Source organism: Drosophila obscura, unplaced genomic scaffold, assembly GCF_018151105.1.
Source record: "Drosophila obscura isolate BZ-5 IFL unplaced genomic scaffold, ASM1815110v1 contig_30, whole genome shotgun sequence".
Taxonomy (NCBI): domain Eukaryota; kingdom Metazoa; phylum Arthropoda; class Insecta; order Diptera; family Drosophilidae; genus Drosophila; species Drosophila obscura.
In genome coordinates, this window is record NW_024542818.1 from 253,329 (window position 1) to 275,451 (window position 22,123).

The 22,123-nt window shown below is 46.2% G+C and overlaps 6 protein-coding genes across 7 annotated transcripts; 5 read left to right on the top strand and 1 right to left on the bottom strand.

Moving 5' to 3' along the window:
- Positions 1 to 6,093: 6,093 nt before the first annotated feature.
- On the top strand, positions 6,094 to 7,262 carry LOC111074337 (chromatin modification-related protein MEAF6). Of its 2 annotated transcripts, none has more exons than XM_022367078.2 (4): positions 6,094 to 6,305; positions 6,367 to 6,580; positions 6,643 to 6,892; positions 6,958 to 7,053. In XM_022367078.2, exons 1-3 carry the CDS (start codon positions 6,159 to 6,161, stop codon positions 6,843 to 6,845), a joined length of 564 nt encoding a protein of 187 aa, XP_022222770.2. In that variant the 5' UTR covers positions 6,094 to 6,158; the 3' UTR covers positions 6,846 to 6,892; positions 6,958 to 7,053. The 2 variants fall into 2 exon arrangements, with proteins under 2 accessions (XP_022222770.2, XP_022222769.2); XM_022367077.2 differs by having other exon boundaries at positions 6,095 to 6,305; positions 6,643 to 6,774; positions 6,958 to 7,262.
- A 333-nt stretch (positions 7,263 to 7,595) lies between these two features.
- Positions 7,596 to 10,285, top strand: LOC111074332 (transmembrane 9 superfamily member 3). The gene is made up of 5 exons (XM_022367071.2): positions 7,596 to 7,896; positions 7,981 to 8,538; positions 8,608 to 9,341; positions 9,416 to 9,646; positions 9,718 to 10,285. The coding sequence occupies exons 1-5, from the start codon at positions 7,771 to 7,773 to the stop codon at positions 9,860 to 9,862; spliced, it is 1,794 nt and encodes a 597-aa protein (XP_022222763.1). The 5' UTR covers positions 7,596 to 7,770; the 3' UTR covers positions 9,863 to 10,285.
- Positions 10,286 to 11,196: 911 nt separating this feature from the next.
- LOC111074336 (collagen alpha-4(IV) chain) lies at positions 11,197 to 13,015 on the top strand. Its single transcript, XM_041594636.1, has 2 exons — positions 11,197 to 11,248; positions 11,962 to 13,015. Exons 1-2 carry the CDS (start codon positions 11,197 to 11,199, stop codon positions 12,993 to 12,995), a joined length of 1,086 nt encoding a protein of 361 aa, XP_041450570.1. The 3' UTR covers positions 12,996 to 13,015.
- Positions 13,016 to 14,148: 1,133 nt separating this feature from the next.
- On the bottom strand, positions 14,149 to 16,025 carry LOC111074335 (membrane-bound alkaline phosphatase). Its single transcript, XM_022367075.2, has one exon. It carries the CDS (start codon positions 15,940 to 15,942, stop codon positions 14,377 to 14,379), a length of 1,566 nt encoding a protein of 521 aa, XP_022222767.2. The 5' UTR covers positions 15,943 to 16,025; the 3' UTR covers positions 14,149 to 14,376.
- A 251-nt stretch (positions 16,026 to 16,276) lies between these two features.
- On the top strand, positions 16,277 to 19,351 carry LOC111074333 (membrane-bound alkaline phosphatase). The gene is made up of 3 exons (XM_022367072.2): positions 16,277 to 16,435; positions 17,664 to 18,814; positions 18,895 to 19,351. Exons 1-3 carry the CDS (start codon positions 16,318 to 16,320, stop codon positions 19,237 to 19,239), a joined length of 1,614 nt encoding a protein of 537 aa, XP_022222764.1. The 5' UTR covers positions 16,277 to 16,317; the 3' UTR covers positions 19,240 to 19,351.
- A 1,036-nt stretch (positions 19,352 to 20,387) lies between these two features.
- Positions 20,388 to 22,114, top strand: LOC111074334 (cytochrome P450 307a1). The gene has a single exon (XM_022367073.2). The coding sequence runs from the start codon at positions 20,388 to 20,390 to the stop codon at positions 21,987 to 21,989; it is 1,602 nt and encodes a 533-aa protein (XP_022222765.2). The 3' UTR covers positions 21,990 to 22,114.
- The last annotated feature ends 9 nt before the right edge of the window (positions 22,115 to 22,123 follow it).

The following is a 22,123-nucleotide window of genomic DNA, read 5'->3' on the forward strand; positions in this document are numbered from 1 at the left end:
AAAGCTACAAAGGCAACAACAGCAAATGCAAATTGTGACGCCCCACTCACATGTGCTGCGATATAGAGAGACAGAGAGAGAGAGAAAGAGAGACAGCAGCCAGCAGCCAGCCCCCCCATGATGGCCGCGACATTCAACTTGAACTTTTTGCGCACTCGCTCGCGCTCGCTCGCTCTCTCACACATACAACACACACACAGCACAGAGCGGGAGTGCATAGAAAATAATCAAGATCAAGTTTCTTCCGGCATTTTGCACAACAACAACAACTGGAGCTTTGGCCAAACAGAAAGAGGAGAGAGAGAGAGAGAGAGAGCGCACTTTGTGCGAGTGCAAGAAAAAGAGAGCATCGCGTAAAAGAGAGCGCGCGCGCGCTCGCTTATTTAAGAGAGCTTTGCGTGCGAGTGTGTGACTGTGCTTTACAGCAAGTGCATTTTCTGTTGCTATCTCTTGCTACGTGTATGATGTCACTGCTGGCGCCGCTGCCGCTGCCGCTACCGCTTCCTCTGCCCTTGCCCACAAAAGGGTTAAAGCTTTGATTTCCTGCTCTTCGATCGATCAATGAGGTGCCATTATTAAGCTTAGAATTGTCTAATTGTCTTTGATTTAATAATTTTCTTAAGCTTTTCGTTCTATCTGATATTTTATAAATTCTTAATTTTCCTTAGCTTGCTTTAGTATAGATTTTTCTGTGGCATAGCTTTGCCTTCTCTTTGTTGAAATATTGCATTTTCTTTCCTTTTACTTGAGTCAATAATTTTGCTTTACATTTTTAAGCAGTTTTCCATTTCTGTCCAAAATCTAGCAGACTCATTTTCACTCGGGAAAGCGCTGCTATATGTGAAATTCTTGGAAAAGTCGAAAACACACTGGCAACAACTGCAACAACAACAACAGCGTCATCGTGGCAAGCATTGAACTCGATTTTGTTTTCATTGCCGCCTGAATTTCTAAAACGCAGCTAATTAGTCGAGAGTGTTGCCTCTGCCTCTGCCTCTACCGCTGCTGTTGCTGTTTGCTGCAGTCGCTGCCGTTGCACTTGCAACGTTGTTGCTGCTTCTTTAGCTGTGTTCCACTTTTCTGGCAGTTTTCCACTTTTCCCCCAGCCAGTGGTGCGACTGCTGCTGCTGCCTGCTGCCTGCTGCCTGCTGCCTGGTGCCTGCTGCAGATTTCACACGCGGCCAAGCAATTCATCATAAAAATTATTGTAAACTGCAGTCAATTGGCAACAGCGGCGGGAAGGGGAAGGAAGGGGCAAGGCAAGATGTTTGCTTAAAACCGAAATGAAAATAAGTTTTTCCAAGTCCAAGACCACGGCTCAGGCCGTAGACGCGTCCGCGGCCGCGCCTTGTGTGTGTTTGTTTAAATAAAATGAAAGTTTTTTTTTTTTGCTTTTGGCGAACGCGCTCGCCAATGTTTGACACACATAGAAGGCGGGCAGTCCATCAGTAAGTCAGTCCGTCAGTCAATCAGTTAGTCAGTCAGTCCGTCAGTCTATCTGTTAGTGGAACGTGGCAGCAGACTTTGTTTTAGTCAAAGACTTGCAACGGTCGTTGCCGTTTCGCTTTTGCTGTCTTTCCAGTGGTTTTTCTTTGCGCGGCATTATGATTTCATTTTCTAATCGAATTCGTCTTCGGTTTGATATCGTTTTCCAAGCAGATTTCATTCCGCGTTGGTCAACAAAGAAAAGCGAGTGCGCGATGCGATGCGAAATAAAATCACGCATACGCCGCGTATGACGAAAGTGAAATAGGCAAGGCGCGCGCCATAAAGCCGAGGCCCAAAACGAAGCCAAGCAAAATAGAAACAGGGAGAGACGAGAGCGAAAGGCCTACGCAGTGGGAAAGGTAAAGAAAAATGGAAAAAGAAAAAGAGAGGGAGAGGCAAGAGGGAGAGAGCGACGGCACAGCTAGAACGGTAGCGCTTCACTTTTTTTTTCGGCAGTTCAACAAACTTTGGGCACCAAAAGAAGAAGGGAACTTGGGTCAATAAACTACGAAAGCCGCCACCATGGAGATCGTTACACGACGATGATGATGACGATGGTGCTTAAGATGAGCCCAGTCTATTGTTTGGGGAATACGCATGTAAAGAAAGAGCAGAGAGGCGACGGCAAAGAAAATTGAATATAAAGTGCAGGCGGTGGATAATTATAAATTACATTTTTGAGAAAAATATGAAAATTACAGGGTAATTACTGTTAGCACAATAAAAAGTTAGATCCATTAAAATTGATATCTACAAGCATTAAATTACATATTTTGAAAATAAATTTTAAGTTTATTTATATTTAGTTCATTTTGAAATTCAAATTTTAGCCGCTCTATTGAGCTTACACGTAAACTCCAGCAGATGGCGCTCATGAGCATAAAAACCATCGATCAGAAGCATCGATAGTTTCCACACAAGAACTATCGATGCGCCTTCGCTGATATTTTGAAATCATTTTTAAAAATTCGTGCTATTTTTGTTATTTGTTATGAAATTAGATTGCTTTATTTTCAAAAGATATATATAAATATAAACAAATATTTAAAAAAAAAATTGGAGCGGCAAGTTTTGAGTTTTGGCTGAGGTTTGAACCTGTTTAAAGAAAAGGAAATTTTACGGCTTCTGGTGTATGGTTTAAATACATATCTGTATAAAAATATATAGCTAAAGCTCGATTTAGTATATGAATGCACATAAAGGCTATGCTATTGAAAAATAATAAAATCATAATTAATAATAAAAATACTTTTTATGCTGCTATATTTCGACAGAAATGTAGAAAAAAAGCCAGATTTGACGGGGGAAAAAAAAGTGGAATGTTGCTCGGCCACATGCTGGTAGAAATCAAGTGTTTGGAAGACTGTCCGGCGAGTCTGATACAAATTATTATCGTCGAAATTTAGAAATGATTATTATTTAAAATTACGGGTTTTATTTGGAATGAAGATTCATTTGATTTGTATGGGAAAAAATTCAGCATCATGTGGAAATGAAGAGGCAGCATTGTTGTGCAACTTTGTCACGGAATGAGCAACAATCTGCATTCCTTGGGAAAATGGATATTATGGACTTGAGATATTGTTTCTAATTTCAGGCTCCAATTAATGCAGAAACTACTCAGTCTCTGTTTTAAAGATATAAACGAAATTGTGCAGCTCACGGGTTCCAATAATAGGTATCGGAACCAGGATAAATGTACATATATATAAAACTCAAACATGTCAATCTAGTATAAAATCATAAATAATGTTTCAATGGAGCTTGGAACAAAACATTTAACATCAATTAAAAGAAATAAGGTATACAAAAGTACATACGCATAGAAGAAACTTGGTTGACCAGCAACACTGACGTCACATTTACTCAACATTTCCGTTTTATGCTTTGGCCGTTTTTGTTTGAACCCTTTTATCTAAACAATCCCATTAAAAATAGTTCTAAAAACTAGCCGATCCTGAACAAAATTTATGTATCTATCGGATAAAATTATTTGTTTAGGGCTGAGAGGGCCAACTATCTAGTAATATTAAACGGAATATCAAAATTGACGAATTTCATATCAGAAAATATCATGGTATGGCAGCCCGCAGCAACTACGAATTGTACGAGTCTGGCAACGCCACAAAAACGTATCAAAATATCGATACTATCGATAGTGGCTCACAATTAAACACAGAAATGAGCGAGCGTTTTGAGTGCTCTCTTTCAACTGGGTCATGGCAAGGTATGGCCCCAGTATTAAGACGGCCAAACATTTTTTAAGGGCCTCGTAAGGACCTCACCCTAACCCCGACGGAATAAACATACCATGTTTGTGTGACAGCACAAAATCCCGCACGGTGAGTTATGTGGTGAGGTGGGTATTTTTCTTGAAAGCTCTGAATTTTGTGACGTCATACGTCACACCTCATACCCTTATCCTTGCGGCGCAATCAAAAGTTCAACTTCAAGTCGAACGTCGTGTAATTACCCGCGAAATTACAAATAATGCGAATGCGAGTAAACAGTTTATTCAGATGATTAGTTATACGGCGATGTTATGTTTATACCATAATTTTATGACGTACTCTCCAGGAGGTCCCAATTCAATCTCCAACAAGATGATAGGCCCGTACAATCAAAGTCATTCCCATCCCAAAGAGGGGTAAGGATCTCCATATCTATCAAAACTATCGACCTATCTCCCTCATCTCGGTATTGGCTAAAACTCTCAATCAAGAGAGTCAAGTCAAGAGTCGCCTAGATATGTTCTTAGAAAAACGTAACACCATGCCCAGACGATCTTATGCCTACCAAAAGGGTAAATCAGCAGCCATGTGCATAAATGATCTCATCAATACCATGGCCTGTGAGAAGAAAAGAGGAAAATTCGTTGCAATTGTAGTAGTAGACATTGATAATGCATAATGCATGTAACTGCGTTAATCTTCAAACTCTACAAATGCTAATGGATTATGAACACATTCCCACGCAATATACTGACTGGATTGTCAATTTCTTTTCGTTTAGATTCCTAAAACTGGGTAACTTCAGTAAAGAAATTAATGGTGGGTTACCTCAAGGCTCCTGTTTGTCACCTCTACTTTTCAATCTGTACGACAAAAGACTGCATCAAATCAATGATTCACATACGTCCATTATTCAATTTGCTGATGACTTTGCCATCATCTCAACAGGCAACAACATAAATGATGCTAGCAAAAACGTACAGGTAAAGATCAACGACTTTCACCTTCTCTGTCAAGATCTAGGCCTTAATTTCAACCCCAGCAAATGCTCAGATATGTTTTCGACAATTATAATGAAGCCAAGAAGTACAAACATAGTCCCAAAGCCTTAATTTGTCTGTCAGTCTTTGACAGAAGAAAACCTGACATCTCAAACAGAGAATGCAATGCGATATATCAAGCTAAGCTTGAAGAATGGGTGTCAGGTGGATGGAACATTCTTTCCACTGATGCATCCATCAATGGTGATAAGACAGGCATAGGTATCTTAGATTACCCTAGTAACTTTAGCTATATGATTAGGACTGAAAATAGTTTCTCATCTGTGTTTGCAGAGCTTGTAGGTATATTAACGGCACTTAAGATATCAAATATAAAAAGATACAGTAAAACTGTAATTCTCTGCGATAGTCAAGGCGCCTTAAAGGCTCTGAAGAGAAATCGAAATCAATCAAATTCATACTTAACAGACGAAATCCACCTCAACATGGACAATTCCTTCACGAGCAACTTTATTGTGCACTGGATACCCGGTCACAAGAACATTGCCATTAATGAAAGGACTGATATACTAGCCAAATCAGCCACTAATGTAGGCAAACTATTTAATTTACCCCTAACATTCGATGAAGTAATAAGAAAAGTTAAAATATTGGAACAATGAGTACAAGGAAATATCAAAAATGAAAGGAATTTATTTATTTTATTTTATTTATTTTGCGTCAATTTACAATGAAATTCCAGTCAAACCATGGCACTGGGCTCTCGACTGGAGTGCAAAAAACATAAAGGTCATAAATAGACTGTTAATTAATCGAACCTATGATAACGTTTTTTTACACAAAATCAAAGCCAGAAACACCAACATTTGCGAAGTTTGCAACGTTCTCAACAATGCGGAACATGAAATCTTCTCCTGCCAACGACATGCTATTATCAGGAAAAAATATCAAATTTTACATCGCTTTAAAGATCTTAAGGAGCTATTGCTCACAAAGGAGCCTCTTTTTTTTAGAGAATTGGCCAAATTTATTAATGAGGCTAATTTGGAGTTGTGAATCAAAAAACACTGGATTTTATTCAGGTCGGGTTAACCTTGAGGAGCAACCTTCTGTTGTTCCTACTTTCTGAGACAAACTTCTGTTGCCTTACACACCTACACCTACACATACACATCAATCCATTTCACTACTATATATTTTGTGCAACTCTTACACACGACCACACTTTATACTAAGCATCATATCGTTTAAATTATAAGAATATACCAATGCAACACCATGCATGGTGTCATTAACAACCATCGATAGACAAGAAAATATCGACAGCCCCATCAGTGCGGACTCATCGTCGTGCGACCATTCCAATTTCACGGCAGCGATTAAATACCAAAAAAAAAAACACAAACAAAAAACAAACAAAATAAAAATTAAACACAAAATGAGCTCGCCAACAAGTAAAAATGCCAGCGAAACGAACGGGAACAAGCCGAAAAAGTCGGGCAAAACGAATTCCAACGCAAAGGGCGGCACACTGGACTCGCGCGGGGAATTGGCGGACCTCATAAAAAAGAAGGCTGAAACTTCGGTGAGACACGCACTGGCACGAGTTATACACAAATAATTATAGCAATCTTGTGACCCCACAGGAGCAACTGGCCAATCTGGAGCGCCAGATATATGCCTTCGAGGGCTCCTATCTGGAGGACACGCAACTGTGCGGCAACATAATACGCGGCTGGGAACGCTACCTCACCTCCAACAAAGCCACCAACTCGAAGGCCGACAAGCGCAATCGCAAATTCAAGGAAGCGGAACGCCTGTTCTCCAAGTCCAGCATCACCTCAATGGCTATATGTAATCGTAAGTGGAGAACGGCTGTAGGTAACCACCATATTCTATGTATCTTTTTTTGTATCTGGCAGCGGAGCGTGCCAGCGAATCGGACTCCATAACGAATGAGGACTCCAGCGACAATCAGATCTCAATGAACCAGCACACCACAACTGCCCATGACGGGGCAACGACAATCAAGAGCACACCAAAAGATGAAAAGGGTAAGGTCGAGATGCCGTCAGATCCAGATGAGTTGGATGTGGTGACTCCTTTAAACATAAGATTTTACTAAGAAGTGTTTAACACAAAATTAGTTTGTAATTAACCCCAAAAGAGAATGTATGTATGGCTAGGATATCCCGAAAAGTGCGCCCATTAATGTCTCGCACTTTTATTCGGCACAGATTCACCCTCGCATCGCAACGAGGGAAGCCTGTCTGCCAGCGGAGGAGGAGGAGGAGGCGGTGGCGGCGGCGGTACGGGTAGCAGCGGTTCCGGAGGAACCAACAAAGACGTACTGGGTACACCCACTTCCACGACAAAAAGCAAACTGACATCCAGCTCGAGTGCAACGGCGAAGAAGAGCGGACACATAAACAAGAAGATACGCCATCGATGATAAGGATGGACCACACAAACGGACAGTTAACAAGCAAAACAAATCACTCAATGAGTTCAAACAATTTGAAATTACTTATTAATTACAATTAATTAATAAACGAAATGTAGAATTAAACTAGATTTTCATTTCAATTCATTTGCTGCTTTGCAATTTATGATATTCTTGCAGATACCAAACAGGATCGAGACTTAACTTTATTGAAGGGTACACAAAGTGCCATACTCCCCAAAGTTAGCCAATATTGCAGAAAATCGATTCATCTCTCTGATAAAATTATATTTTCACTTGTTTAAGTCCTAACTAGCTAGTAAAACTAAATCGAATATCAAATTTGATGAATATGATTTTCCTCGGTATATTTACGGTATATATTTAAAATGAGACGGTATATTTCGGTATATTTCTGAGGGTCTTATCGATAAGTCCGCGGTCACACTGGTTCTAGTTTTTTTCTGTCGGCAAAAATTATTATTTAAAAAAACATATTTGACATCATATCCTGTTGGGGGAACTCAACGACACCTGGCACAGGAACAGGCTCCTGCTGAACAAACCCTTCAACGTCGACAAACACACGCACGCACCTCTCGCCAGCATGGGAACAACGGTGGCACAACACCAGCAGCAGCAGCAGCTACGGTTCCGTGCAATTTGTTTATGTCTGCTCGTCGTCGGCAGCTGCTACGTGTCGCAGTCGCAAGCTGACGAGCACAATCACAAGGTGAGTTTGCCCGCACCCGGGCGAACGAACTGCAGACCAAGTTTCATTCTGCATTGCTCAATCCAATTACCATTACCATTCCAGTACAATGACAGAGAGGAGGTGGTCCTGTGGATGAACACGGTGGGGCCGTACCACAATCGACAGGAGACATATGCCTACTTTTCGCTGCCCTTCTGCAGCGGCGGAAAGTCGTCCATCTCGCACTACCACGAGACGCTGAGCGAGGCTCTGCAGGGCGTGGAGCTGGAGTTCAGTGGCTACGAGATGGACTTCAAGACGGACGTGCAGCGTTCGACCATTTGTATGGTGACGCTGGCCGACGAGAGCGTCAAGGCCTTCACGTATGCGGTGATGAACGAGTACTGGTACCAGATGTACATCGATGGCCTGCCCATCTGGGGCAAGGTGGGCGAGCGCGACGAGCGCGATGGCAAGTACTACATCTTCACGCACAAACGCTTCGACATTGGCTACAATGGACAGCAGATTGTGGACATTACGCTGACGACGGATGGGCGGGAGGAACTGAAGCCAGGGGCACAGATCAATTTCTCGTATGAGGTCAACTGGAAGCCCGCCAAGGTGGAGTTCAAGAACCGCTTCGACAAGTATCTAGATCCGAACTTCTTCCAGCACAGAGTGAGAGAGACATAAATGACATCATCCATGCTGACCCTGATGCTGTATTTATGCGTTCATTTCTTACAGATCCATTGGTTCAGCATTTTCAACAGCTTCATGATGGTCATCTTCCTGGTGGGGCTCGTGTCCATGATTCTGATGCGCACTCTGCGCAAGGATTATGCCCGCTACAGCAAGGATGAGGAGGTGGACGATATGGAGCGCGATCTGGGCGATGAGTACGGTTGGAAACAGGTCCATGGCGATGTCTTCCGCTCCCCACCCCACACGCTGCTCTTCTCAGCTTTGGTCGGCGCCGGCTATCAGCTCATCTCTGTTGTGTTTTGCGTCATAATGTTTGCCATTGTCGGCGAACTGTACACGGAGCGCGGCTCCATGCTGTCCACGGCGATATTTGTGTATGCAGCGACCTCGCCCATCAACGGATACTTTGGCGGATCGCTGTATGCGCGCCTGGGTGGACGCCTTTGGATCAGACAGATGCTGGCCTCGGCCTTCACAGTGCCCGTGGCTGTTTGCGGTACGGCTTTCCTCATCAATTTCATTGCCATTGGCTACCATGCGTCGCGTGCCATTCCCTTTGGCACCATGGTGGCCGTCACGTGCATTTGCCTGTTTGTTATCCTGCCGCTGACCCTCGTGGGCACAGTGGTGGGCCGCAATCTGGATGGCCAGCCCGATTTCCCCTGTCGCGTGAATGCAGTGCCGCGACCCATACCCGAAAAGAAGTGGTACATGGAGCCGCTGATCATTGTGCTGCTGGGTGGAGTGCTGCCATTTGGCTCCATATTTATTGAGATGTAAGAAGAAGCTGAAGCCTTCGGAATATCCCAGAGACATTCTCTAATCGTGTATATTTGCATCCCCTTTTCAGGTACTTCATCTTCACCTCATTTTGGGCATACAAAATCTACTATGTCTATGGATTTATGCTGCTGGTGTTCACCATCCTGACGATTGTTACGGTTTGTGTGACGATTGTGTGCACGTACTTTCTGCTCAACGCGGAGGACTATCGATGGCAGTGGACGAGTTTCATGGCGGCGGGATCCACCTCCATTTACGTTTATGCCTACTCATTTTACTATTTCTTCTTTAAAACCAAGTGAGTGGAGTCTCTACTCTTTATGCATTGATTGATTGACTAATCCTTTTGTGTGTGTGTGTGTTTTCCAGAATGTTTGGCCTGTTCCAAACGGCCTTTTACTTTGGCTACATGGCCCTGTTTAGTGGCGCCTTGGGCATCATTTGTGGCACCGTCGGCTATGTGGGCACGAATCTGTTTGTGCGCAAAATTTATTCCAATGTGAAAATAGACTAGGATGAAGGAGATCCGTTGAACCGCTCTACACTAACTACACCTACACCGCCCCTCCCCCACTCAGATCTGTATATCATCGGAAACAGTCTACTATTGTATTTATTTAGTAGAGTTTTAGTTAACAATATTCTGTGCGTGTTTTCTCTTGCTCCAATTGCCCTCCTACGCACGCTGTGTTGTGGTGGTCTGCTGCCCCCGTTTATTACCTACTTTCTGTTTCTCAGAGATCACTTCTCATGTTGGTGTGAAAATGAATGCCAGTCCAATGTATTCGCACCAAAGATTAAATATTCAATTGCATCTATGCATAGGCATGGCACAGTGCAGTGCGTTTCGTAACAGTCGGAGGGAGATAATTAAGTGTCAAATCAGTTGTAAATTAAGAGTGGCATTTAATAATGTTTTCATTAAATTGTTGGCAATTAATTTGGATCGAATCAATGCGTTAAACGAACTAATTTATAAATGTGTACAGCTCTTTTCTTTTATCCACTAATTTTCTCTCCAAAATACTTAATTATGTAACTCTAAATTTTCTACACTTAAATTATGCTCCAAATTCAAAGTATTTGTTGCTCTACAAATTGTTTAAAAAGAAAAAAAAAACCCTCCAACTTTAATTGCGTGCTGTGGCCATGTCTGTGCTATGGATATACCCATACATACATAGGTATGTATATTATTTAAATTGTATGCCTAGAAAAACTTATCAAATCTATGCAATTGCAAAACAAAATGTGACTTGAACTTGTTTGCGCCAATTAAGTTTATGTACGATGCAGAAGAAAATGTGCTGATTAGCGATAGTCGATAATCTAATAAATAATACAAATAAATTCAACATGAAGAAAGCCAATCAAAACCCGCTGCATTCTGCTCCCAGATCGTTCCTAATCAGCTCTCATTTCATTGACCCTCAAATGCTTGTTGTTGTGGAATTTGCTCTCAAAACATTGCCCATTATTTATTATTCTTTATTAGTTGCTCCTCAAGCGACAATTTCTTCTTATTTTCTTTGCTTTTGTTGGAATTGAATTTGCGGGGAGGCAGCCTTTTGGATTATTCCATGACAGCGCAATTGATAACGTTTTTATATTTATTTGTTGGCTTATTCGATAGTGTTTTGGGCAGACATTAACCTTGGCTATTAAGTATAGAGTTAATCTGCAGTGTGGTGTGGATTATACTCGAACAATAGTTGGAGTTCCCTTTGTCTGTGGCACAGCCACACCTGATAGTTTCTATGGGTATTCAATGCCTCTATCTATCTGATCTGTGCCTGTCGTCGGTCTTTACCCCTTCGCTCTTATCAAAAAGCGCCGTCAAGGGGCCCAATGTCGTCGCACGGCGACTCCCTGGAAGTCTCCACTCAAATGGAGTGGAGTGGTACGAGTGTGGCACTAATGACGCGTGTTTTTACATTCTCAATGGCATTTTGTCTAGTCAATGGAATGCTCCGATATGTAGCAGAACCTTTTTCATTTCCAGCCGAACAAGAACCAAATTTTTTGGTTTGCTGATTTATGCTAATTTTGATAAAAACTATAACGGCGCTTGCTGGAATTTTCATGAAAGTGTTTGAAGTAGAAAAAGAAAACTCATTGACTGAAGGGTTTAATGTGACACCATGCCCAAGCCCAAGCCCAAGCCAAGACCCAACTCTACCCACATAAATGGTTTGATTTAAACAAATTTTACGACTTGATTGACATTTGATGCACTCTTGATGGTTGTAAGCACCGGAATAAGAACCCTGCTGACCCAGTTTATGAGCCCAAAAAGGTGGTTGGGGTCTCTCTTTCTACCTTGTTGCATAAATTATGTGTTATAAATGTCAGAACCGATTGGGATGTTGATAGCGTTTTTCCATATTTGATCTGCGGCCCATTTCCCTTTCGATACTGTTAGGGGCCACGAAAGTGATGCGGGAAAATATATTTCCCCATTTTATTTAAATATTTAAATGCTTCTCCATGGCCAGCCTCTTTGGCGGTCTTCATCGTATAAAAGCCCTTGCCCAAAACTTTTCTCTATTCAGTCACTAACGAAACGATATCATGAGATCTTCTGACCTCTTGGCTGTTCTTCTTTTGGGTGAGTTTTACACTGGGGCCGTGGGGCACCATCCGTACTTTATTTTACTAAAAAAAAACTCTTTAATTTTTCAGGCATTTTCATTTGCTCAAGGGTTCAAGCTTCGCTGGTGAAATGCTCTTGTGATCCTGGTCCAGCTGGTGAGCGAGGACCCCCAGGACCTCCTGGACCGCCTGGAGTAGGTTTTGGCAGCGACGGCGGCGGCGGCCTTGGTGGCGGTGGTGGCCTTGGTGGTGGCGGTCATGGTGGCCTTGGTGGCGGTTATTGGCCCTATCCACCGACGCCTCCATTCACGCCGAATCTGCCGATCATCCCGGGACCGAGAGGCCTGCCTGGACCCCCTGGCCCACCTGGATACTGCTTCCCGTGTCCGGCAGTGCCGCCACGACCCTTCAGGGATTTCCCTCCTCCCCAGGGAGTGCCCGTATCACCATTCTTGTCCACTCAGGTGGGAGGAGGAAATGCCGCCTCTGCTTTGACCTCTGCCGTGGGCAACATCATAGTGATTCCCTCGGGTGCGTCAACGGGATTGTCGGGACGTGCCCAGTTCTACCACATCTCGCCCGATGGCCAGGTGCTGCGTATCGATCCCCCCAAGGATGTTCCCAATGAACTCTTTGATTCCCTGGGTGCTTCAACTACCAATCCAGGGCAGCCACAGCCACAGCCGCCGCCACAGCCCACGTCGGCCTCCTTGTCGGCGATAACGCCACCGCCCACACAGCCCACGACAGGGGAGCAACAGCAGCAGCAGCAACAGCAGCAGCAGACCACCATAACACCCGACGCTCTGGACGAGACCGTGTTCGCGGTGACGGGCAATCGAGGCAAGGACTTCCTGCGCGGCAACTCCGAGGCCAGCGACTGGCGGCGGATCCTTCTGCTGGGCGAACGACCCACCGCGGCACCGCAGCAGCAGCATCCCAACCAGCTGGGCAGCAGCATGGAGAGCTTCCAGCGGGCTCTGGTCGAGCTGAAGGAGAAGTATGCCACGCTCATCCAGCCAAGGAGCGGCAATCGATACGCGGTTATACTCTGATACAAAGGGAGCTCCTCTTAAATAAGTTAAATAAAGCAAAAACAGTACTGATAATATCTTAAAAGCGAATGGCTGCTTCTATTTATAATTTGCTGTGCTCGGAACTGCGTTTTTACACACTCCACACCCAACCCACACTCTTGGAAATCAAAGCAGCAAATTGAATTTCTTGGTAATAATACGATAAGATCCGAGAGCGGACTTACTCCCCCATCAGGCATTAGATACGACTCCCAGCAGAAAAAAAAGTCGCAAATTGGATTTTCCCAGAAACGATTGGCCTTCAAAATAGGCAGATACTCGTAGATTGTGAATTTATTTAGGCACAATATATTTTATATTGCCACATGATTCGCTGACTCTTGTCACTTGGTTTTTTTTTTTTTTGAGATTTTGATGCCTATCAAACGTCCAGCTAGGCGGGCATTGGACAGCAGACTTCTCGCTTTCTGCTCTTTGTCGTCATCGGATGCAGTTCACAGAATTTTCGAGTTACATTTCTTAGTATAGATAAGCTTGTCACAGATCAGAACATATCTTTTTCGTGCGTACGATTAATGATAGGAAATCAGTTGGGCTAAAAGAAAATATTCAAGTGATCATGTGACGCTATGGGTTTTATATGTCAGAGATTAAGAGATCTGCGCTCCTCTTTCTTCAATCACTCTTGCTGCTATTCCCCTTTTTCTTCCTCTTTCTGCTAAGTATCTTCTATCTTGATACTGCAGATTGCCCTGAAGTACAGCGCACTCTTTCTTCTATCCGCCCTAAGGTACAGCTTTCTACGTCATTAAAGCACTGGTCGGCACGCACACATTCACATATTTTGCAGTGCATTTGTGGCAAAAGGGGACTTTACATTGCTTCCAGCCACTGTAATACACTAAACCTCTACAGATATGACCGTGTCGAGCCCTGCATTAAATGAATTTCATCATAATGTCAAAGATTACTAAAGCCACTTGCGTGACTCGCAAAGATCTCCAGCTGTAGTGTGAAATACACCCTGACGTACAGTGGATTAGTATATGGTATCCCATAGTTAAAACCCTCGACGTCATTAAAGTTCCTCAACGTCATGCGAAAATCTTAAAAAAGCGACAAAAAAAAGATAAGTAAATCCGATTATATGGTTTACAGTATTGGTATGTATGTATATAGGTATGGTATTTATTGATTGGAAATAACGTCTTATATTATGTACAAGTAATCCCCAATCTAATTTCGTTTCTTGAGCACCTTTTGAGCGGGGCGGGTCGGTGCGGGGCGGGGCGTTAGTCGCCTGTCAATCTTTTGAGTATTCATTGAGGATGATAAAGCGGACGTGAGGATCGTCAAGTGGGCAAAACCTTAATTAAGAGTCCTTCTGGCTGTCAATCAGTCAGTCGCAGGCGGTGAGACCATCGCCGACGCAGGCGGCAAAGGCCATCATGTGGGGAATGGCATTCTGCTCGTAGACACCAGTGAAGAGATGGGCCCACGGACCGGATGCAAACACGCCCACATCCTCGCCGCCGTGCGTCTCCGACTCGAGGGGCACCATGGCGGGGAAGAGCTGCTCAAAGTCGCCGGTGGCCACGCTGACGGGATCCTCGCGCTGATTCGTCTCCGTGTTGTAGTACATCTCGAAGCTCTTGCCATTGGCATAGCTGAGTGGCAGGTAGGGTTTGTTGTCCAGCCCGTTCGTCTTGGCCGCTCCAAAGATGTCGCTGCCCCGCGGCTGATAGCCGGCCACGCTGAAGGTGTGCGAGTGATCGGAGGTGACCACAATGAGGGTGTCCTCCGGGTTGGTCAGCTCCCGCGCCTTCCGCACAGCCTTCGACAGCTCGGCGGTCTCGTCCAGCGCTATGCGGGCCATGGTATCGTGATGGCTGATGTCAATCTTGCCGCCCTCCACAAACAGGAAGTAGCCCTGCTCCTCGGTCGCCAGCACTTCGATGGCCTTCTCGGTCATCTCCTCGAGGGTGGGCTCGTTGTTCTCCGGATCGGCCAGCTGCTCCACGTGATAGTGCATGTGGCCGCTGCTGAAGAGGCCCAGCAGGCGACCCGTCTCCGTGGCATTCACCTTCAGCAGCTTCTTCTGCGTCTTCACGAAGGTGTTGCCGGGCTGCAGTCCCTCGAATTCCTCCACCAGATTGCGTCCATCGGTGCGACGTCCCTTGTCGTAGAACTCGGGATCATAGAAGTTCCGCTTGCCGCCGCCGAGCATCACCTTGAGCCGGCTGCCCACCTCGCCGTAGATCAGCTGCTCGGCAATGTCCTGCAGTCGCGCGGCCTGCTCGCCGCAGCCCTCCTCCAGCAGGGCATTGTTCTCCCACTCGCGATCCGCCGTGTGGGCATAGACGCCCGAGGGCGAGGCATGGGTGACGCGTGTGGTGGTCACCAGTCCGGCCGCCTTGCCGCCATCCATCGCCCACTTGCCCAGCGAGAAGACATGATTGCTGGCATTGGCCATCGCCTGGCAGTCGCCGCGCAGCACATGCGCATTCACGCCGATGGTGCCGTAGTTGGCCTTCACGCCGCACAGATAGGAGGTCGAGGTGCAGGCACTGTCCGGCACTATCTTGTCCACGGAGTAGGTCTTCGAGAGTCCCGTGAAGGGGAACTCCTCGAAGGAGAGCTTCTGCTCCTCGCCGCCAATGTAGCTGCGGGCAGCAGCCAGCGTGGCCAGTCCCATGCCGTCGCCCAGGAACAGTATGATGTTCTTGGCCCGATTCGTGTTCCGCACTTGGCTCAGCTTTTCACGCAGCAGCTGCTTGCTGGCCGCGTGCCAATACGCCTGCGTCTCCTCGCCACTGATCGTCCGGGAGCGGATGCTCCGTGCCAGATGCGGATGCATGGACTCCTCCTCATCCACGGGCGCCTTGTGCGGCACCGCTGCACCCAGGGCCAGGCAGATCATCAGGCCCAGGCCCACAAAGAACTTCAGTGTCAGCGTTAGAGTCATTTCCGCTCTCTCTCTCTCTCTGGCGTTTTGCGTTGCTTTCACCGCGTTAGCCAAGTGAATACTGTACTTTTTCAGCACATAACAGGCCGCTATATAGCCCCCGATCCGGATCATGTGCAGCTCGTGTGAGGTGGCCAGTTGGCAGAATTTATGGGGCCCCTCCTTCGGCCAGACCGTGATACTCACGTTTCCACTAGCCACTCGAGATAATCATTAATCGATGGCCACTTTAGATTCCACAAATCACAAAAACACAATCATATAACACATCGTAAACGAGTGTGTAGCCGGACAGGAACAAAGGGTGCAAAATCGGAGGCTATATAACCGATTCGTTTCGTCTAATTTGGACAGTCGTACGGCAACCGTCTGAAGATGCAGCAAACTTTTGTGCTCCACATTTTGTGCTCACTGCTGGCGCTTCTAGTGCTGGTCTCCGCCGCAGCGCAGCGCCCCAAAGTGAGGGCGGGCCTAACCGAGGAGCAGGAGAATGGTAAGTGGCATCCGTTCGGTAAATGTTACGAATCGAAAGCGTTCGTCTAGCGTTCGTTAAGACCCCCAAAAACTTATCTACAACCAATCGAAATTCGCGTAACCCCGACGATTCTTTAACTGAAATCTTGTTCGCCCATTAGCCTGGGAATCTAATCGGCCAATCTATTTTCGAGTAACATTCGACATAAATAATTTAACAAGTTAATTATTTCATAATGGCAAGAATCAAGTACGTTACAAATGTAACGAGCGGGAAATCTTCAAACTGAACGATGGGCTCATAAATTAATACCAAATCGGAAGGTTATATAACGTACAGATATGAATGCCAAGGAGTTGCCAAGTGCCAACTGAAAAACTCATTAGTTAGCAAAGAGCTTAATAATCGTGACGAAACAAAATAGAGTTAAAGAGTCTGGGGAATAAATAGATAAGCTTTGGAGGGATTAGATCTGTTTGGCTTGTTTAAGGAGATTCCAGAAATTCAATATACGTCTAGGCTCTTTGTGTAAAGGGATTTAAAAACAGTGAGAAATCGGTTGGAGCTGGGTATGACAGGATAGAGTTTCAAATTAGAGCCATGCATGAACGTGCCCGTTCGAATCGATTCGGATTCAGTTCGAATTTTTTTTCTCTCTCACTCTCTTTACTTGATTTTCCAGTGGAGAGAACACAGATGATTTGTTGGTTTTTTGCTAAAAATGTTTAGTTGTGTGAGTGTGCGTTACTTTACACTGAAACAAAAATTTCTTTCAGATTTAACAAGGGACATTTTTGCGCCAAATATAAGCATCATTAACGTTAAACATTTTTATTAGTGCAAAAAAATAGCCGAGTGTGCATAGCCGAAGGCACACAAAATCCGAACTATGTTTTCGGGACATGCAGTGCTCGGATTCGAAGTGATTCGAATCTGACTGAAGGCAGGATTCGTAATGATCGAACGCAGTGAATGAGCATGTGGATTCATGCAGGAATCGAATTCAAATGCTGTCACTACTTCGAGTTCTGTAGGAAAAAAGGGTTAGGCGCAAATACTCGCTATCATATTTCTCTTTGATGTCCAGGATTAGATCATTATTGAATCGAAAACAGAAATGCAGAATGATAAAGTCATTGAATATTTATGAACGAACCTTAATTATGATTGATTATCCAACGATTAGATATTTTTGTTAATACAAAGTTCAATCATATTTTGTTTTGCTGGTTGATTATAAAAATAGACCAACATCCGAGACTGCTGCCATCACGCGACTTTGTGGCACTTGACGAGGAGCTGGAAACACGTTTCTGGCACGATAAGGCCCAGACCATACTGGCCGATAAGCTGGCCACCCATAAACAGTTGAACGAGAACCGTGCCAAGAATGTGATTATGTTCCTGGGCGACGGCATGTCGGTGCACACGATTGCGGCCACACGTGCCTTCCTCGGGGATAGCAACAAGCAGGTGTACTTCGAGAAGTTCCCCTACCTGGGCCTCTCCAAGACATATGCCGTGAACGAGCGCACCCCAGACTCGGCCACCACGGCCACGGCCTACCTGTCCGGCGTCAAGGCCAACTACGGCACCATTGGCGTCAATGCCCAGGTGGAGCGAGCCGATTGTCTGCATGGCGCCGATGCCAGCACACACACCCAGAGCATTGCCCAGTGGGCCCAGGAGGCGGGCAAGTGGGCGGGACTGGTGACCACGGCACGCGTCACGCATGCCTCCCCGGCTGGCGTCTACGCGCACACCGCAGAGCGCAACTGGGAGCACGACGGTCTGATCACCGATTCTGGCTGCAGCACCGAGCTGAACACGGACATTGCCCGCCAGCTGGTGGAGTGGAACGTGGGCCGGGATCTGCGTGTGATCATGGGCGGCGGTCGATCCTATTTCCGGGATCAGATGATGCACGACGAGGAGGGCAATTGGGGACTGCGCAACGATGGTCGGGATCTGATCAAGGACTGGCAGGAGGACAAGGCCAATCTCGGCGCCAAGGGCAAGTATGTGTGGTCGCTGAAGGGCCTCCAGGAGACGGATCTCAATCAGACGGACTATCTGCTGGGTCTCTTCGATGCCTCCCATCTGCCCTACCATGGCGATCGGCAGCGCTCGCACTTGGAGTACGCGGAGCCCTCGCTCTCCGACATGACGGAGTCGGCCATCAAGCTGCTGAGTCGCAACGATCAGGGCTACTTCCTGTTCGTGGAGAGCGGCCGCATCGATATGGCCCACCATGCCACGCTGGCCCACAAGGCGCTGGAGGAAACCGAGCAGTTTGCTGCGGCCGTGAAGCTGGCCAGGGATCTAACCGACGAGGAGGACACTCTGATTGTGGTCACATCGGATCACTCGCACACCATGTCCATCAATGGCTATCCCGTAAGCTCACAGTTCAGACTTTAATCAGCCAATTAATGCTATAACCAGTCCTTCCTGTCGCACCCTTCCTTCTCCTTTAGTATCGCCGCCAGAACATCTTTTCGTTGGCACCCAATGTAGCGGATGACGAGCTGCCCTTCACCATTCTCTCGTATGCCAATGGCCCTGGCAACACAGAGAACACCTACAGCAATGCCGCGGGACGCCTGGATCTCTCCCATGTGGACACAACGGCGCCGGAATTCCGCTTCCAGGCCACAGTGCCGCTGACCAGCGAGACCCATGGCGCCGAGGATGTGGGCGTCTTTGCCTCTGGCCCCTTCGAGCACCTGTTCACTGGCAACTACGAGCAGAGCAGCATTCCAGCCATGATGGCATTTGCCGCCAACATGGGTCCCTTTTCCGAGGATAAACTCAATGAGTAATTGCAAAATAAAGTCTGATTATAGAAAGCAAAAGCAAAATAAATATAAATAAATCTTAGTTTAAAAAGCGTCCAAATAGGAGTAAGGAATATAAATAAATAATTAATGGCAATGTTTCTGCGAGTATTCATGGCTTAAAACTATAGTAAATGGAAACTTGTCCAGTGCTTCTGGCTAGCGCATTTTCAGCTGATTTGTAAGCCTTCATGATCCATAAGTAATACGAGGGCTGTCCCGTCCCAGAAATAGCCAACCTAACATAGCAATGTTCACAGCAAATATTAAAAAGCGGAAGTACCGACTATTAAAAGCTTAAGTTCGAAGTTTAGTGCCTTTACCTTGCGCAGTTTTTTGTAGAGAAGGCTCTAAATTGATTTGCAAACATGGACAAAATTCGTCAGCGTTGTTATGCGATTGAATACTTTCATTGGAAAGGTGTTAGTTCAACCCAAAATTAAAGACGAGCTGGATTCTACCTTAGGTGATTCTGCTCCTTCGTTTACAACCAGATGGGTGCCGCGACAACTGCAGACATTTTCAGTTTCCATTGCGAAAATCCATGAATTACGAGGCTACGAATGGCGCCCTCACCAGCCCTATTCTATGGATGTAGCACATAGTGACTGTTTCTTGTTGCCAAGCCTAAATAAATAGCTCGGCGGTAAGAGATTTCAGTCCAATGATCAAGTCATCTTACAAAAAACAAATTCTAATTTTTGGAAAGGATACCAAAATGAGAAAAATGTTGGAAAAAGTATAGAGAGCTACATTAAAAAAATAAAAACAATAATTAAAAAAAAAAGAATTGTGTTTTTGTGGTTTATTTGGGCTGGTTTCTCGACTATTTCTCGGACAGCCCTTGTAGCTGTAATAAATATATACATACATATATGCGTATATAAACCACATGTACCGCTCTCTCTCTCTCTTATCAGTCTTTCCTTCACGATTATTCATGTTCCAATTCCCTTCGAAGGGAAAAACAAACCCTGCTACAGGTAGCACTCGGACTTAAGGTTCCAGGTATGCCCAGAAAATTCCAAAAGCCTCTGGCAGGACCCTCCCTAGCATAGCTTACCTGTTGATTCGATTGGCTTGGCCAGCAGCAGTCGCTGTTTATACCCCGAACCGGCAGGAACTACGCGAAAATGTTTTCTGTCTATTCGATTTTGGGCATTTTATTGGCCACCATAGTCGCGTCCTACACTCGCATTCTATACAAATGCCTGAGACGCGTGCGTGTACCCATAAGGAGTGGCAAATCTGCAGCGGAAAACGGCAGCGTGCAAATATTTAAGCAGGCGCCCGGGCCCAGGCCCTGGCCCATCATTGGCAACCTGCATGTGCTGGATAAGTACAGGGACAATCCGTTCGAGGGGTTCACCCAGTTGGCCCAGCAATATGGCGATATTTACACGCTGACCTTCGGACATACCCGCTGCCTGGTGGTCAGCAATCTGGAACTGATCCGCGAGGTGCTGAATCAGAATGGAAAGGTGGTCAGCGGACGGCCGGACTTTTTGCGCTATCACAAGCTGTTTGGAGGCGAGCGGAGCAACTCGCTGGCCCTGTGCGATTGGTCGCAGCTGCAGCAGAAGCGACGCAACATGGCCAGGCGCCACTGCTCGCCACGCGAGTCCTCTTCGTTCTACATGCAAATGTCGCAGATCGGCTGCGAGGAAATGGAGCACTTTATCCGTGAGATAGACGCGCGGATGGTGCCCGGGCAGCCCTTCGATGTGAAGACGTTTCTGCTGCGCGCCTGTGCCAATATGTTCAGCCAGTACATGTGCTCGCAGCGGTTCGACTACGACGACGAGGAGTTCCACAAGATTGTGCAGTACTTTGATGAGATCTTCTGGGAGATCAATCAGGGACATCCGCTGGACTTTCTGCCCTGGCTGTATCCGTTCTATCAGCGCCACTTGAACAAGATCGTCCACTGGTCCTCCACCATTAGGAAATTCATCATGGATCGGATCATCAGCCATCGGGAGCTGCACATCGATGTGGATGAGCCGGACAGCGACTTCACCGACGCATTGCTCAAGAGTCTGATCGAGGACAAGGATGTCTCACGCAACACGATCATCTTTATGCTGGAGGACTTCATCGGTGGCCACTCGGCGGTGGGTAATCTGGTGATGCTGGCCCTGGCCTACATAGCCAGGCATCCGCAGGTGGGCACGCGCATACAGGCTGAAGTGGATGCCATATCCGGCCAGGGGCAGCGGCAAATCAATCTGCTGGATATGAGCCGAATGCCCTACACCATGGCCACGATCTTTGAGGTGCTGCGCTACTCCTCGTCACCGATTGTGCCGCATGTGGCCACCGAGGATACGGTGATCGCTGGCCATGGCGTCACCGCTGGCACCATTGTCTTCATCAACAACTATGCGCTGAACAAGAGTCCAGAGAACTGGGTGCAGCCGCATCAGTTTGAGCCGCAAAGGTTCCTGGAGGAACCAACCGAACGCAGAGACTCCAGAGATTCCGATTCGGGCATTGAGGGTGATCGCAAGGAGCTGCAACTCCGCAAGAATATTCCACACTTTCTGCCCTTTAGCATTGGCAAGAGGACATGCATTGGCCAGAATCTGGTGCGAGGATTCGGCTTCCTGCTGCTGGCCAACCTTCTGCAGTGCTACAATGTGTCCAGCGGGGATCCCACAACGATTAGGATTACGCCCGCCAGCCTGGCATTGCCAGCCAAGTGCTTTCCCTTGCTGCTCACAAGAAGGGCATAGGCATAGCATCGATCTGGGCAGTGTGAAGTTCTGTTTTATATTTTTTGGCTATAACTTTGCGAAAATGGGAGCAGCGCACAACCTCAAAGGGGGGCCGCCGCCACCGCCGTAACTTAAGAGCTAAACGTGCGGAA

What these genes read in the sequence shown, in the direction of transcription:
- LOC111074337 (XM_022367077.2), top strand. Translation starts at nt 6,159, where the DNA reads ATGAGCTCGCCAACAAGTAAAAATGCCAGCGAAACGAACGGGAACAAG. An exon ending in AAAAGAAGGCTGAAACTTCG is followed by an intron (nt 6,306 to 6,366) that starts GTGAGACACGCA and finishes GTGACCCCACAG; the next exon opens with GAGCAACTGGCCAATCTGGA. An exon ending in CTCAATGGCTATATGTAATC is followed by an intron (nt 6,581 to 6,642) that starts GTAAGTGGAGAA and finishes TGTATCTGGCAG; the next exon opens with CGGAGCGTGCCAGCGAATCG.
- LOC111074332 (XM_022367071.2), top strand. Translation starts at nt 7,771, where the DNA reads ATGGGAACAACGGTGGCACAACACCAGCAGCAGCAGCAGCTACGGTTC. An exon ending in GGCTCCATATTTATTGAGAT is followed by an intron (nt 9,342 to 9,415) that starts GTAAGAAGAAGC and finishes TCCCCTTTTCAG; the next exon opens with GTACTTCATCTTCACCTCAT. An exon ending in TATTTCTTCTTTAAAACCAA is followed by an intron (nt 9,647 to 9,717) that starts GTGAGTGGAGTC and finishes TGTGTTTTCCAG; the next exon opens with AATGTTTGGCCTGTTCCAAA.
- LOC111074336 (XM_041594636.1), top strand. Translation starts at nt 11,197, where the DNA reads ATGTCGTCGCACGGCGACTCCCTGGAAGTCTCCACTCAAATGGAGTGG. An exon ending in CACTCAAATGGAGTGGAGTG is followed by an intron (nt 11,249 to 11,961) that starts GTACGAGTGTGG and finishes CTTTTGGGTGAG; the next exon opens with TTTTACACTGGGGCCGTGGG.
- LOC111074335 (XM_022367075.2), bottom strand. Translation starts at nt 15,942, where the DNA reads ATGACTCTAACGCTGACACTGAAGTTCTTTGTGGGCCTGGGCCTGATG.
- LOC111074333 (XM_022367072.2), top strand. Translation starts at nt 16,318, where the DNA reads ATGCAGCAAACTTTTGTGCTCCACATTTTGTGCTCACTGCTGGCGCTT. An exon ending in AACCGAGGAGCAGGAGAATG is followed by an intron (nt 16,436 to 17,663) that starts GTAAGTGGCATC and finishes TTATAAAAATAG; the next exon opens with ACCAACATCCGAGACTGCTG. An exon ending in TGTCCATCAATGGCTATCCC is followed by an intron (nt 18,815 to 18,894) that starts GTAAGCTCACAG and finishes CTTCTCCTTTAG; the next exon opens with TATCGCCGCCAGAACATCTT.
- LOC111074334 (XM_022367073.2), top strand. Translation starts at nt 20,388, where the DNA reads ATGTTTTCTGTCTATTCGATTTTGGGCATTTTATTGGCCACCATAGTC.